This window comes from Limanda limanda, chromosome 21 (genome assembly GCF_963576545.1).
Source record: "Limanda limanda chromosome 21, fLimLim1.1, whole genome shotgun sequence".
Classification (NCBI taxonomy): Eukaryota; Metazoa; Chordata; class Actinopteri; order Pleuronectiformes; family Pleuronectidae; genus Limanda; species Limanda limanda.
In genome coordinates, this window is record NC_083656.1 from 6,029,823 (window position 1) to 6,044,602 (window position 14,780).

At 39.6% G+C, this 14,780-nt stretch overlaps 1 protein-coding gene across 1 annotated transcript; it reads left to right on the forward strand.

Moving 5' to 3' along the window:
* The first annotated feature begins 2,998 nt into the window (after window positions 1-2,998).
* Window positions 2,999-13,855, forward strand: LOC133028068 (integrin alpha-M-like). Its single transcript, XM_061095264.1, has 30 exons — window positions 2,999-3,061; window positions 4,701-4,803; window positions 4,922-5,016; window positions 5,128-5,198; window positions 5,402-5,516; window positions 5,844-5,971; window positions 6,119-6,264; window positions 6,826-6,976; window positions 7,245-7,395; window positions 7,654-7,727; window positions 7,848-7,968; window positions 8,307-8,440; window positions 8,530-8,676; window positions 8,768-8,980; window positions 9,427-9,560; window positions 9,989-10,131; window positions 10,240-10,394; window positions 10,500-10,625; window positions 10,757-10,830; window positions 11,016-11,157; window positions 11,596-11,694; window positions 11,783-11,862; window positions 11,948-12,034; window positions 12,137-12,206; window positions 12,589-12,687; window positions 12,806-12,886; window positions 12,965-13,075; window positions 13,235-13,348; window positions 13,427-13,537; window positions 13,751-13,855. The coding sequence occupies exons 1-30, from the start codon at window positions 3,025-3,027 to the stop codon at window positions 13,853-13,855; spliced, it is 3,417 nt and encodes a 1,138-aa protein (XP_060951247.1). The 5' UTR covers window positions 2,999-3,024.
* The last annotated feature ends 925 nt before the right edge of the window (window positions 13,856-14,780 follow it).

A 14,780-nucleotide genomic window follows, 5' to 3' on the forward strand; every position in this document is an offset into this window, starting at 1 on the left:
AGAGAGAAGTTTCCTGTCGTCTATAAGCAAGGACGCTAAAATATGAACGTGTTAACCGTTCAAATTCATTATTTGTCATTAGGTTGCGTTCAGTTCATCGTTCTCACAAAAGTGAACGTGTTCAATAAAAGCGTTCTTTTGCGTTCGTTCATGCACAACACTGAGAACCAGGGGCTGATGAAGCATAATGGGCACATATACCGCTGCCAAGCCCCAACAGTCTTCTTACATGCAATCAAGCAGCACCAATTTGTTTATTATTCATGCAAAGTATCTGTGTTCCTTTGTGTTTTTTAGGTGGAAGTGAAAAAAACACAATGCACTTGGAACTGCTGGCTTCTGCTTATCATCACAACTGCTACAATAAAATATGCAAAGGAGCAGCTTCTCTTGCTAAACTGAATTGCTTTGTTTTCGGAATGAACTAGAAAAAACATTTGTTTTATGCTTCATTAATGTTTATTTCAAGACTTGATATGACTTTTATAATGTGAATCAAAGAAAATAGACATGGCTTCATGGATGAGAGAACCTCATTCAGATGGATTAACACATTTTGATAGAATTTGCATTTTGCAGTACAATTTGTCTACAGATTTCTTACAGTAAAACACTTTCTGTTAGATATATAAACATTTGATTGGAAGTACCTCATGGTGTATTCTCTTTTGTTCGACCTGAGTATTGTAAGTGCATTTACAGTATTGGACTATTTCAGGCAGCTTCAACAAATACCACATCATTACAACAGGAACATGGAGGTAATAACAACAGCAAAACTAAAGAACAAGGAAAATGCTTTTTCTGCTGCATTTGCTGTTGTAGACGTTGCAGGAGATGGCATATCACCAACTGTCTCCTTTAAGAATGACCCGAATCTTGAGGTTTTGGCAAATGACTGAATACCTGCCCGCACGGATTTATTCCCACTCATTGTGACAACGCCTGGAACCAAGAAAAGTCTGATTTACTGAGCAGAGGGCTGCCCTGATCCCCCTGCAAAGAGAAAAAGAGAATTTAACATCAGTCAGGTCCTGATCTGAAACCCAGTTCCCTGATGAGAAGAGCAAATCGATTTCAGAAATTCAGGTGGATGGGAAACTTTGAGTTTTTACCTCTTGAAGGTCTACGGCATAAGTGCAAATGTTGTCCGAATCAGAAACACTCCCACAGTTTACCACTTGAGTTTCAAGGTCTCGCAGACTTGAGCCAGCTTTGTCAGCACCTAAAAAACACAAGAATACAGTTTTTGTGAATTATCAGTCTATGTCTTACACATCATGAAGCCTGACTAATGTCAGTTAAAACTTAAAATCCAGTTAAAACCAGGCCCTAGTCAGACCTGGTGTTGACATCCGTTCTCAGAGGACTGATCACAAGTACTTTAGTATTTGAGCTGTGGCTTTTGTACTCATACTTTTGCATTGATGCTTTCTGTCAATGCACTTGTGTGAAGTGTCTCGACAAAACACACATTTGTCATCACACAGCAAAAATAATGAGGCCCCATGCATCCAAAACCACCTTCCAACGTGGTCTGCCTGATCAGATCTCATGACGCATTCGGGTGCGTGCTGACCACTTGTGATTGGATCACGCAGGATGGATGTTACTACCAAGTCTGAGCAGGGTAACATAGTTTGAAGGATCCTCACCTCCATTCTTACTGCCCTTCCCCCAGCCTGGCACCCAGTATTGACTACCAACGGGGAAGGATCTGTCATTGTTGCTATCCAGACACACAGGCTGGATATAATCTGTGAAGCTGACGGGTTTCTCCAGCTGTAGTACTGCAATGTTAAAGCATGTAAATTTACTCAGGATAATATTGCCAATAATAATAATAAGATCAATGCTCGGCAGGCAAAGGGTCAAGGGGAACGCTCTGCAAAGGTTGTAAATGCACGTCATTTGGTTTCACAACACTTAATATCTATTTTATTTTCTGACTCTGAGGTTATGTGACAGCGCAAGTCACACATGTGTCTTGCGCTGTCTTCTGACAAGATGTTGTATTTGGACAGATAGCTTGGTTCCAAGCAGTCGTGGCCGGGCTGCACGTTATCATTAGTGATCAATGGTTGTGAAGGACGTCCACTTCCTGAGCAGAGGCAGCTGCGAGCTGCAGAGTGACTCTACATGCAGAGCTCTGATAAAAAGATAAAAGCAGGGTGACTTAGTAATTAATCCTTCTTCTGTATTTTGATAATAAAGGCAAGATGATGTATTTCGCCCCCCATTTTTTCATTCCTTCTTGATACATCGAACAACCCCCCATCAGAGTTTTATGGTAATCCGTTGAGCAGTATTGTTGCATAATCCTAACAGACAAATAAACAAATAAACGAAAACATACCTCTCTATCTGAGGTAATAAAGTCAACAGATAGTGGCTCTTCCTGCTCATGGTGCTGACCTTTCTCTCTCAAATGGCGTGCGATGGGACACAGGAAGAAATGGAGCTGCATTATATTTTACTTCCTCACTGCCAAAGTTGTCAGGAGAGACACCAACATTAGCAAAAGACAACAACCTATACATCTCAAAACAAGTATATTTGGTTTTTAATTTAATCTACAGAAATAAATCCTCATGTTTTCTCACTGCTGTGGATGTAACCTTGAAGTTAAAGTGACTTTATAGATTTTTTGTCGTAAATAAAACATCAAATCTGTGTCTGCATCAACTTTTCCAGCAAAAAGTGCCTCAACAGCCAACAAGAGCTGAAGTTAAGGTTGTTTTCTTCTGGTGTCTTATTAAAACATGTTCTTAATGTATTGAATCATAATAAAAACCTGCCTTTGCTTCCTGGAAGTGGTGTCATATTGTCATTATAGCCTACATTAAATGGAAAGGGTTAGTATTGTGACCTCACCTACTTCGAGTTCCTCTAACCTCAAATATTAACTAGTCCTTTCACGATTTCTGCACAGGCAGTAGTAGAAGTAGTCACCTCTCTCACTTCCACATACATTCATGTGAGCAAACCATCGCACTTTATGCATTTTCCCGACAGGATAACACAATGGCCTGGATATTTGCTGCTGCAGTATTCATTTCAGGTAAGGAAACTTGCAGGTTTTTCTCTTAAATTGTCTTTAAGAGAAAAAAGATGGATGGAGAAAAAGTTTTTCTATATATTTGTGAGTCAGTAAAAATGTAATCGATTTTGTTTAGTGACATTTAAAGTGTTCCTGCAGAAATGCTATTATTTGCCTTGTTTTACCAGAGCTAAAGGATGAATGAACAATAATAACAACATTTAGAAAATATAGAGCAGACCCCAGTCTCCGTATTGATCCCATTTCAACTGCTCATACTGGTAGATACATTGTTTTGACCATTTACATTAATTGTGCATCTATCATTCAAATGACCCGCGCGCGTGTGCTACATGAATAGATTAGGTCGGCAAGAATCTGGAAAATAATCACAGGAACACATGAGAAGAGGCTAAACTATCAACAACCTACCCAGTTATTATCTATATCTGCTCGTCCTGTGCAGAGAGGAGACTGGAGACATTGCTCACCCCCGACTTCTTAATCTTTTGAGGCAGACATCCTGAATTAAAATGGTGTTTTACATTTAAACTGACCATAAAAGAAGCTGGCTGTAAAAAAGCTATTAAAGCTATTAAAAGTCATCATAATGTGCGTTTACTAAATGCTGGTTATATTAAGTGGCTTTAAATACAACCAAGAGTTTCAGAAGATATGAAAAGTGAAACACAGCAGAACCTCAGGTTTTTACTTTTATGCAAGATTAATGCGAATATACACATGATGTTCAAAACGTACAAGATACCAAAATATTGCTAAAGTCACAGACATCATCCCCTGGAGGTTCAACGTCATCTGTTCTCCTGCTGTTCACCATGAGAACATCATTTGTCAGACGGTTGAAGAGTATGTATCATGTTGACCATTTTTGGAGAATCCAAAAAAGGAAAAAGAAGAGAGAAGTATAGAAAAAGTATAGAAGGAAGTTGTGCTTGTTTCCATGATGAAAAACTGTTTCTGCTTTTACAAATTACTCAGAAGTTAACAAAGAGGTAGTAACTGTCTCACGAATGTTTAAATTAATTATTTTTTTGAGCCACTATATCTACCTGCAAGTTCTTACAAACATCTGTCACAGATGTGAACAGTAAAAAAAAACACAAAGTCAATTTCATTTTATGAAGAAACTTTACCGCAGATAAACCAGGTGGGATGAACACATAGTTTTCTTACTTCACTCTGCAGCAAAGACTGTTTATAAAACTCAACGTCCTGCTCACCAAAGATAGAACAGTGACATATTGTGAAGGGCCTGTTTGAGGAAGTCCTTCTTAAACTTACCTTACACCTCTATTATTCACAATATGAGAGGTTGGGGATAAAATATAAAGATTTAAGAGCATTTTCTCATCTCCAGGTCTGTCTGTCACTGCACTAGTGAGTCCAGAGTTTGAAAGGCTCTGCTTTGGTGCCCCCTAGCGGTGTTATCCATTAACAGACAATGTGGTAACCCTCAGTTCACACCATTGTAAACCAAACACAAACTGAATGCCACACATGGAGTCTATAGATTTTCCTAGAGACAAACATTCTGATGAGTTTAACAGTTGTTATAACAATATAACTATAGTGTTATAACAACTATAACACAGTTGTTACAACACACATGATTCTGATCTTATCATTTCTCCTTTCTCAGTGTTGAATACTGCTCTATGTTTCAATATCGACCCCGTGGCTTGGAAGACTTGGGCCAATGGTGCTGCAGGGTTTGGCTACCAGGTGGTGCAAAGACAGTCAGAGTAAGTCAGTCCCACGTCTCACAGCTGCAATAACATAATTTCTTGATAGAAGAAAACAGCTGCACGGCGCTGATGAGACAGATTCTGTTCCATATTTCTCTGGGTTTTATTTCCTCAGCGTGCTCATCAGCGCTCCCCTTGAACAGTATTCACCATTGGGAAGGGGGAAAATATACAAGTGCTCTGATACCTGCACAAGTCTGCCATTTGCAGGTAGGCGGCTGATAACGTCTCCAGAGAAAGACCAGAAAAACAGATATTTTGACACCAAGCATTCGTATCATATGAGCTTCGTGACACAAGTGTTCAATGTTTTCTATGCAGCGCCAGAATTTGCAGTCAACATGTCCCTTGGTTTGTCAATGACTAAGGACCCCGACTCACAAAACACTATGGTGAGTTGTTAAACATCACAGATTTCCAGGACATAGTTATAATCAATATAGAGATCAGTCAAAAAGTCCAATTAAACATTTGATATGTTCACTTGTTATCACTTTCTTATCGCCTTGCAGCTTGGAAAACGGTTGTTTTAAGGAGCGACTACACAATCAAATAGTCTGCTAATTCAATCAGGTATGATCTTGTCTCTTTTCAGGCGTGTGGCCCAACCATCCCAAAGGATTGCAGAAGTATCACCATGTACAGCGGCGCATGCTTCCAGATCGACCAGCATAATCGGTTTGGATCCGCGGTGCCTCCGTCCTCTCCGGGTAAGTTTGTGAAAATGTACCATGATACACTTTTGGTAAACTTTTCCTCCAGAACATTTATTCATGCTCACAAATGTTTTCTTGCTTTTTATTAGATTATTTTTTATCTTATTTGAAGTGAGAGTAGTTTAAGTCAATTAGTCTCAGTTTGCTTAGCTGTTAGAACTGACTATCAGAGGGGCGAACTAGATGTCTGCAGTGTAGCTCATAAACCCTGCCTCCTCCATGTTAACAGACAGGACAAAGTACACATCAAATACTTTTTTGTCAAAGATGAGCTATGTGGATTTTAACAAATTATTCAATTCTGGCCCGTGTCTTTGACAGAGTGCAGAGCCGAAGCAGATATTGCTTTTCTCTTGGATGGTTCAGGCAGCGTAGGCTCTGGAGATTTTCAAACAATGAAGAAATTTGTGAAAACACTGGTACGTCCATTTGTGGGAAAAGATACGCAGGTATGTTCCCAGGACAATGTTCCCACTGCCACTTATACATTTGCAGACACTCAGAGAATTCACTGAAAGATCAAATTCTCCAGTTTGTCACTGCCTCCATGACTGTTAGATATGATTTGAATTCTTCTTCTTCTTCTCTCTTTGCAGTTTGCTGTTGTCCAGTTCTCTCATGATTTCACTATTGAATTGAACTTTCGTGACTTTTTCTCATCTGGACGTTGGGAGTCGGAAATCGATGGAATAAGTCAAAAACGCGGAGGAACTTACACAGCTGGTGCCATCCAATATGTGGTGTAGGTGCTGATGTGATCCTGATGTGATAATGTATAGGAAATGGTGGTCAAATTTTTGACACAGTAGCAGTTAACACACTTTTGAGGGTGTAGTTTGTGGTGTTGTGTGTGTAGTTTGTCTCCCGTGCAGTGGACGAGACAAACTACAACCTGAGCTACACGTAAAAATAGGGCTGGACAATATGACCAAAAGTTATACCAAACTTTGCACATCAATATACTGTTTTTTGCTCCTAAGAGAGGGTTGTGGTTTTAAACAAACTTGATGTATGTGTTAAACCTCCTCACTGTGCATAATGTGTAATAATAATAATCGCAATTAAGTGGCTAAACATTGGTTATATTGCTATTGATGGAAATTATATTGCAATAATTATTGCTAATGCTTAATTTTCTTGGATAACTGGTAAAGCTAAATGTTGGAAACGAAGTCAATTGCATATTTGCGTATTTTCAAACATAAATAATATGCAGATTTCCAGAGATGAAATGGTCATGTTATGTTATTGACCAAAGAACTGGACAAAGTGTATTGAAATTATATTGTTTTTGTTTTGGCAGCCAAAATGTTTTCACATCAGCAGGAGGTTCCAGACCAAACGTGAAGAAGATCCTGATCGTCATTACTGATGGAGAATCTTATGACAGCCATTACCTGCCAAATGCAATACGTTTAGCTGAGAATGCAAAGATTGTTCGATTTGCTATTGGGGTAAGTTCAGTTCATTCCAATGAGCAAATGTGTTTTACAAAAAAGGCATTGTTTGTCTTTTTTACAGATATATCTTTTCATTCTTTGTTATTTTTGTATTCAATTAATTACTCTCTTATTTACCTTCTCTGAATTTTTTTTGCAAAGATACCTTACTTTTTAACTCTGGTTTCGTTGGTGAGTGCAGGTGGATAAACTATCTATGAACGAGTAAAAAAATCAACTCAACTTGAACAGCATTAAAACTATTTTCTCAACATGCCTCTAGGTGGGGAGAGCGTTCTCTTCCACGGGGGCGAAACAGGAACTGGAACTCATTGCATCTTCGCTCTCGAGAAATCACGTGTTTCGAGTAGAGAGCTTTGACGCACTTGCTGCAATAACGAAGAATTTGCAGGACAAAATCTTCTCTATTGAGGGTACGGATGTAAACTTACAGCTTAAAATCTAATTTACATTCTCAGTTGACAAATATTAGCGTTGATGTTGTTTATTGGGCTCCTTTTGTGATGCACATCCAGTGCTTAGCCTATGTTATGTTTTCCAACACTGAAATAATAATTATAGTAAAATAATTTGAACTTGTTTTAACGAGCTTGCCACTGTAAATCCATTCAACAACAGCTGGTATGTAACTGTGGGATTCAGCTCAGTGCTCATTTCTTTTGCTGTTTCAGGATCTCAGTCCACTGGAGAGACACTGAAAATGGAAATGTCTCAGGATGGATTCAGTGTGGCTTATGTGCCAGGGGTAATAATAATCACCGACACCTGCCTTTGTGATAGAAAAGCTACACACAGGCGACGCATTTTGACACTATTATGCATTTAAGTTTCGCTTTTGTGGGCGGATTGTGGTTCTGATTTACAGGGAATTCAAATGGGCACTGTTGGCGCCAACCAGTGGAAAGGAGGCTACATGGAATACACGCTATCAGGCCAGAAGCGGAGTTCATATGAGCCTTTGTTCAGGGAACAAGACAGTTATCTGGGTAAGAATTTGACAGTAATAACAAACTATACACAAGTTATTAGTACTTTTCTGCTGTAACCCTCCCTCCCACGCTTACCACACAAATTGAGCAAAGTAAGGTAAAAAGGCAAATGAAAAACAAGGAGTAAGACAGTACTGTACATGCAAGGGTCATGTGGGTAAAACAGGTTCACATGTCATACACGAAGCTCCAAAAATCATCAAAGTTACATTGAAAGGTAAATTAGAAACCCTGCAAGGAAAAGAAAAACACTACACCCACTACTAAAGTTAGTCAGTTTTCATAAATCACTCTTTTGTCAAGTGTAGCTAAAGCTTTGGATGTTTTAATTTTAGGTTACTCCATGACTATCGCAAGAACCAGACAAGGCCAATTGACAATTGTTGGCGCTCCGAGATATAAACACAGAGGACTTGTGATGGCAGTTCATGGACAGAAGTATCAGATGATTGATCCCTTTCCATGGCAGGTGCGTGTTTTCTGAACGGATATATAAACGTTAAACGTGAACATAGATCTGGAATAAACAGTCTTGTTTTCTTCTTGTTTCTTAAACAGTTTCAAACTGGTGAATATTTTGGGGCAGAGGTTCGTGCCATGGATGTGAACGCTGACGGATTCACTGACCTAATCCTCATATCTGCCCCGATGTACAAGGAAGCTGATAGAGAGGGAAGAGTTTACGTTTGCGGTTTAGCTCGTTGGGTAAGTGGCGATTTCTTCTAGTGCCATTAAATAAAATACAAAATCTTGACATCCAGGCAAACGTTGACTCTCCTCCATATATTTTGAACAGAGGGTCGAGTGTAACTTCGAATCTCCGTTAGTGCTGAGAGGGGATGAGTCCGACCAGGCGAGGTTTGGCTCTTCTCTTGCTGTGTTGCCTGATCTCAACGCAGATTACCTCAAGGAGGTGGCAGTCGGTGCACCTCTGGAGAATGGTGGTCAGGGCAGCATCTACATATTCCACGGTGAAGGAGGAAGCAGAGTCAGTTCGACTTACTCACAGGTGAGTAGGCTCAAAAAAAAAATCAATGTCCCCCTCGGGTGAAAATCATGAAAACATTCATATGTTAGGGTTTGACGTGATCAAAGACAAGAGTTTTTCCACCATAAAGCCGCATCATATGGATACAGGCGGGGTTTGTGATGTCACAAACCTAAGAAAGTCAACTTGTGGGTGGGGCCAAGCAGCTGAAAAAGGCCCATCACCTGCAGGTGGCACTGTGAGGGTATGGATATTGGGGGCAGGGCCTGGGCCATAAGGTGTAGAGTTAAGTTGTTTCAAGGCCGTGAGGGGAATTTTTGTTCACGTCAAACCTTTTGAATATGTTATTATGAAGAACACAGAAGAGTTTAAGGGGAATTAAGTGGGACTGTAACAAAACCAGTCTGTGAGGCCTAATTCTTTTTGATAGATTAACATGTTTTGTCTAAAATACTTAAATTCCACAGAGAATTGCTGCCTCTGAAGTCCGGCCACAACTTAGATTCTTCGGTATGTCAATCAGTGACTCGTCTTTTGACCGCAGTGGCGACAGTCTGCCTGACTTAGCAGTGGGGTCAAAGGGCACAGTTGTCTTACTCAGGTTTGTACAAGATTCTACTGTCTGTCATCATTACAGTCCTTTGTTAACATACTGCTTTTGATGGAAGATTTGTTAGGTCCCAAAAGTGAAGCCAAAGCTTCTTGATAACCACCTGCTGACTGGATGCAGTATATGTCATAAACCTTTACTTGAAAAGTTTACAAACTTTTTTTGTCTCAACAGTGTCACAGCTCTTGTCAATCAGATTTATTTTTGTCTTGAAATTAGTTCACATCCTCCTCCATGTTCATTGATAGGACATGGCCTCAATTAAACAGTCAGAGTGCACGTCAAATAACGCTTTCTCACATTATTCGGTAGATCTTATCACACTGATGTTTTTCCCAGTGTTCATTTTTAATATTTTCTTGATTTGATGCTATGAAAACTTGATGGTCCTCATTTTTTCCTGCTCTATCCATTTCCAGGTCAAAGCCTGTGGTAATGGTAGAGGTTACGATGTCGTTCAACCCAAACCAGGTTCCTACAAAAAACACAATCTGCCAGAACCCACTGGAGAACACAGCTCTAATCTGCTTTACCATGACCAAACTTTCTACAGTTTCCACAGGTTACTCATTCCTCTCACTTTTCTTGAACCACAGACCCACTGTCTATCTGTACCAATACATGTTTGTGTCAATGAGTAACATGTCGATTCAACCGTCATTCATTCCAGCTGGAGCAAAGATCAATTATACTTTAACACTGGATGCCACCCGCAAGGTCCCAAACAACAGAGCTTACATCCTTAGCAAACAACGAGAGAAGACCGGGTCAATTGAAGTTGACTTACAAGGGCCAAAATGCCTACAAGTGAAATTCTTTATTCAGGTGAGTTGTTGACATCAGATTATATCACAACCCAAAGAGGTTTCTGTCTGAAAAACAAAACAAAACAAACTCACGGTATTTTCCAACTGTGCCCTCCTCTCGCAGGCTTGTCCTCAGGATGCTCTCAATGTACTTAGGAATGAGCTCAGATTCACCTTTGATGGTATTCCCTCAACTGCAAACCTTAAACCAAGTCTTGCCCAGCAGGCTCAAACCACCACTTATCATTCTGTAAGTGACCTTTAAACAAACTTGCAATAAATGTCAATTTAACTGAACATAGTGAGTAAATGAACAGCTTTAATTTTAACTTTTATGAATTCTTGTCATTGTCATGTTTTTCTTCATGCTCTCTTCCACAGTTGAAGTTCGAGATCAACTGTGGCACTGACAACAAGTGTGTAGATAACCTGAAAGTGGATTTCAACTTCAACAGGTGAGAACCAAAAGTGAAGCCCAACCCAATGGTGTGGGCAAGGTTACATTTCTCTTCTCTGCAAGAACATGTCTGGCATAGTAGACTGTGAGCATCTAGCTGAGGGGATCGCTAGCTAATACCACAAAAGGAGACTATTAGATTTATTGTTTTTCTATGCCTTCACCTTCCCTTTTCTCTTTCAGCTCCTCAGAGTTGAAGGTGGGCATTGATGAACTGTTGGACGTCACCGTATCAGTGGAGAACCGAGAAGAAGACTCCTACAACAGCTACGTGAAACTTACGTACCCAGCTGGGCTCTCCTACAGGAAGTTCACAGGTGTTCAGGTAAGGGCTCATTCGTTTAACGGTCACTGCTGACATATTTCCAATGCGTAGTTTACATTGGTGTGTTGTTAAGCTGTACATCCACTAGAGGGCAGCACCAAGTCAAGAATTCCTAATTTCCTGTCTCGCTTAAACGATTGGCTACATTTCCCCCTATGATTACCGGTGGTACTGCTCCCTTTTGTCTGTTTAATCAATATCCATAAACCTTCAGAAGATGTATATATCGGTCTTGATTAACATCAAAACATCTTTACTGCGCAGACTGGCTATTCTCAAAATTATGCCAAAATATCAAGATGGCAGCACCCTTACTTTTAGGTTCAGGATATTTAAGGCTCATTCACGGGAGGAAGTGGAGACACATTGCTGATTTACAGATACAGTCTACCGCTCCCACAGCAATAATGTTGTTTCATTGATTGCCTTTTCATGAAGGGAAGAATCGAGTGCAACTCCTTGGACAGTGAAGATGGCTTAACCCGAGGAATGACAACCTGCACTATTAACAATCCCATTTTCAAGAGCAAAACTAAGGTTTGTGTTATGTGTTGTTGTTTGTGTTACATCTCTTCCCATTGCTGCAGCAAAACGCAGAGACAATCTCACCCCTCTATCATTACAGGCTTTGTTCACCGTCTCCTATGGGATCGAAAGCAACAGACGATTTGACAGGAATATTTTTATCTCTGCAAATGCTTCCAGGTACTGTACCTCTCTACAATATTTAATAGTCATATTACATCACTAATACATATTTCACAGAGGTTATTTCACTTCTCTCTTTTAGTGAGAATGAGGAACATTCCACTTCAAGTGAACTCTACCAAATGAAATGGTTGGACGTGAAGTACAGCATTTTTGTCACTATTGAAAGGTTTGGTGTTTTTTCCCCTGCGTTAGACAGAGAAATCACATTAAAATATTAATAATTTCAAAGTGTACAGTCTATTACCTGATATTAAAACATTTGTTTCAGCTCCCTCAGTTACAACAACTTCACATCTGGAAAGAACGATTTGCTGAAACCTCACAAGCAGTCAATTGTGGTAAAGTATCTCCTCTCATGATCATAGCCTTCGCCGGCGCCCAACTGTCCCCTTATCAAACCAAATTTAAATTGATAGATGTTTTAACTAGATCTGCACCAAATTACCCACGCTCATCAATATCAGCCCCCTAAACATGCCTGGTATAGTTTCAAGATCCATGAAAATAAAGAAAATGTCGAAAATATTGCAATTTTAAAGATTAAAAAAAGTATACACATCACAAAGTTTCTTTCTCTTTTCTTGCATAATCCTTCTAAACATCAAACCCTGATGAAAACAGAATCATCTAGGCTGAGTTTAATAACTTGTTCATCATTTTGATCCTGATGCTTGCTCAGCCTTTTCAGATCGATCCTTTCCTTTTCTCCTCTTCTGTCAGGTCACAAACAACATCAGGGCGCTGAACTTCACGGTGGTGATCAAGATGCCTGTCAAGCTCGGTGATAAAGACATCTGGGTGGATTCGAGCAGTTTGCAGGTGACGTTACTAATCCATGAAAAGTCTCTCATGTCGCTGTTGCAGCCTCAAGAACCGGAGGGACATGAGAACCACATCGGGTCTTCTGTTAAACTGACGCAATCCTGTTCTCTTCCAGATTCCAGACTGCCAAAGAGACGCCGACGAAGAACCTACTGTCACAGACTTTGTTGCTTTGATAAAGGAGAATAATGTAGTGGTGAGTAAACTATCTACATTGGGGGATTCAAGTACTTACACAGTATTACAACTTCTGTCTTCTCTTCCTCACTCACAGAACTGCTCTGTGGCCAGGTGCGGAGTGTTCAGGTGCAGTAGGTTCATGGGAAGACTGGAGAGTAAAAAGTACAAAATCTCTGCCAACATCAGTTCAGGATGGATAGAGCAGGTAACTGATGTGCATGTGTCATATTGTAACACACATTTTGAAGTATTTTACAACTGGTGCTCATTCTAAAGTGGTTAAATTAGAGTAATTTATTAACGAAATTGAATGTCACCAAAGGCAATGCCGGTCTCATCACAAAGTCTTTGATTTTTTAAACAGATTGGACTCTACTCTGCAAAATTCCTCTTGACCAGCACGGCTACTCTGGAGTACAACACAAACCAGTACATCTTCTTTTCTACAGGGTCTAATAACAAGCCTCTGATTCACAAGGTGATTCCACGTTCTATTAATTTGACTTCTATTAATTAGCTTGATTTTGATCCACCTTGATGTCATTTCATGTCTCAGATTGAAGCTGAGATAGAAGTGTATCCACAACCAGATTTCACCAAAGAAATTGTTGGGGGATCACTGGGAGGGTTAGCTCTGCTGGCTTTACTCACTGCCGGTCTGTATAAGGTGAGACTCTCGAAATATATACATTTTTTTTGTTTATTATACAGCCTTATGGAGTCAATGAACGGTGTTCCACTCCCAATAAAAGTAAATGAACACTATCCTTTTATTTTTTAACTATTCAGCAGTTATTCTCTTCTTTCCCTTCATGTATTAAGCAGCTTTAACGCAGGATCGAAGTGTTTTAATGTCACTTTCTTTCTTTTCTCTTCTCAGGCTGGATTTTTCAAGAGTAAATACAAAGAAATGATGAATGAGGCAGAAGCAGCAGCAGAACCAAGGGCTGATGAAGCTTTGGCCATACCAGAACAATCAACATAATGGGCACATATACCGCTGCCAAGCCCCAACAGTCTTCTTACATGCATCAAGCAGCACCAATATGTTAATTATTCATGCAAACTATCTGTGTTCCTTTGTGTTTTTTAGACGGAAGTGAAAAAAACAAAATGCACTTGTATCTGCTGGCTTCTGCTTATCATCGCAACTGCTACAATAAAATATGCTAAGGAGCAGCTTCTCTTGCTAAACTGGAATGATTATGAAAAAACATTTGTTTTATGCTTCATTAATATTTATTTCAAGACTCCATATGACTTTTATAATGTGAATCAAAGAAAATAGACATGGCTTGATGGATCAGAGAACCTCATTCAGATGGATTAACACATTTTGAAAGAATTCGCATTTTGCAGTACTATTTGTCTACAGATTTCTTACAGTAAAATACCTTCTGTTAGATATATAAACATTTGATTGGAAGTACCTCATGGTTTATTCTCTTTTGTTGGACCTGAGTATTGTAAGTGCATTTACAGTATTGGACTATTTCTTGCAGCTTCAACAAATACCACATCATTACAACAGGAACATGGAGGTAATAACAACAGCAAAACTAAAGAAAAAGGAAAATGTTATCATCAGTGAGCAGTGGTTGTGAAGGACGTCCACTTCCTGAGCAGAGGCAGCTGTGAGCTGCAGAGTGACTCTACATGCAGAGCTCTGTTAAAAAGATAAAAGCAGGGTGACTTAGTAATGAATCATTCTTCTTTATTTTTTTTAAATATGTTTTATAATAAAGGCAAGTTGATGTATTTTGCCCCCCATTTTTTTGATTCCTTCTTGACACATCGAACAACCGCCCATCAGAGTTTTATGGTAATCCATTATAAACGAAAACATACCTCTCTATCTGAGGTAATAAAGTCAACAGATAGTGACTCTCCATGCTCATAGTGCCGACCTC

Bases quoted from the DNA above. Each gene is read 5' to 3' on its own strand.
- LOC133028068 (XM_061095264.1), top strand. From the start codon at position 3,025: ATGGCCTGGATATTTGCTGCTGCAGTATTCATTTCAG. The intron at 5,017-5,127 runs GTAGGCGGCTGA...TTTTCTATGCAG, and splicing joins CACAAGTCTGCCATTTGCAG to CGCCAGAATTTGCAGTCAAC. The intron at 12,887-12,964 runs GTGAGTAAACTA...CCTCACTCACAG, and splicing joins TAAAGGAGAATAATGTAGTG to AACTGCTCTGTGGCCAGGTG.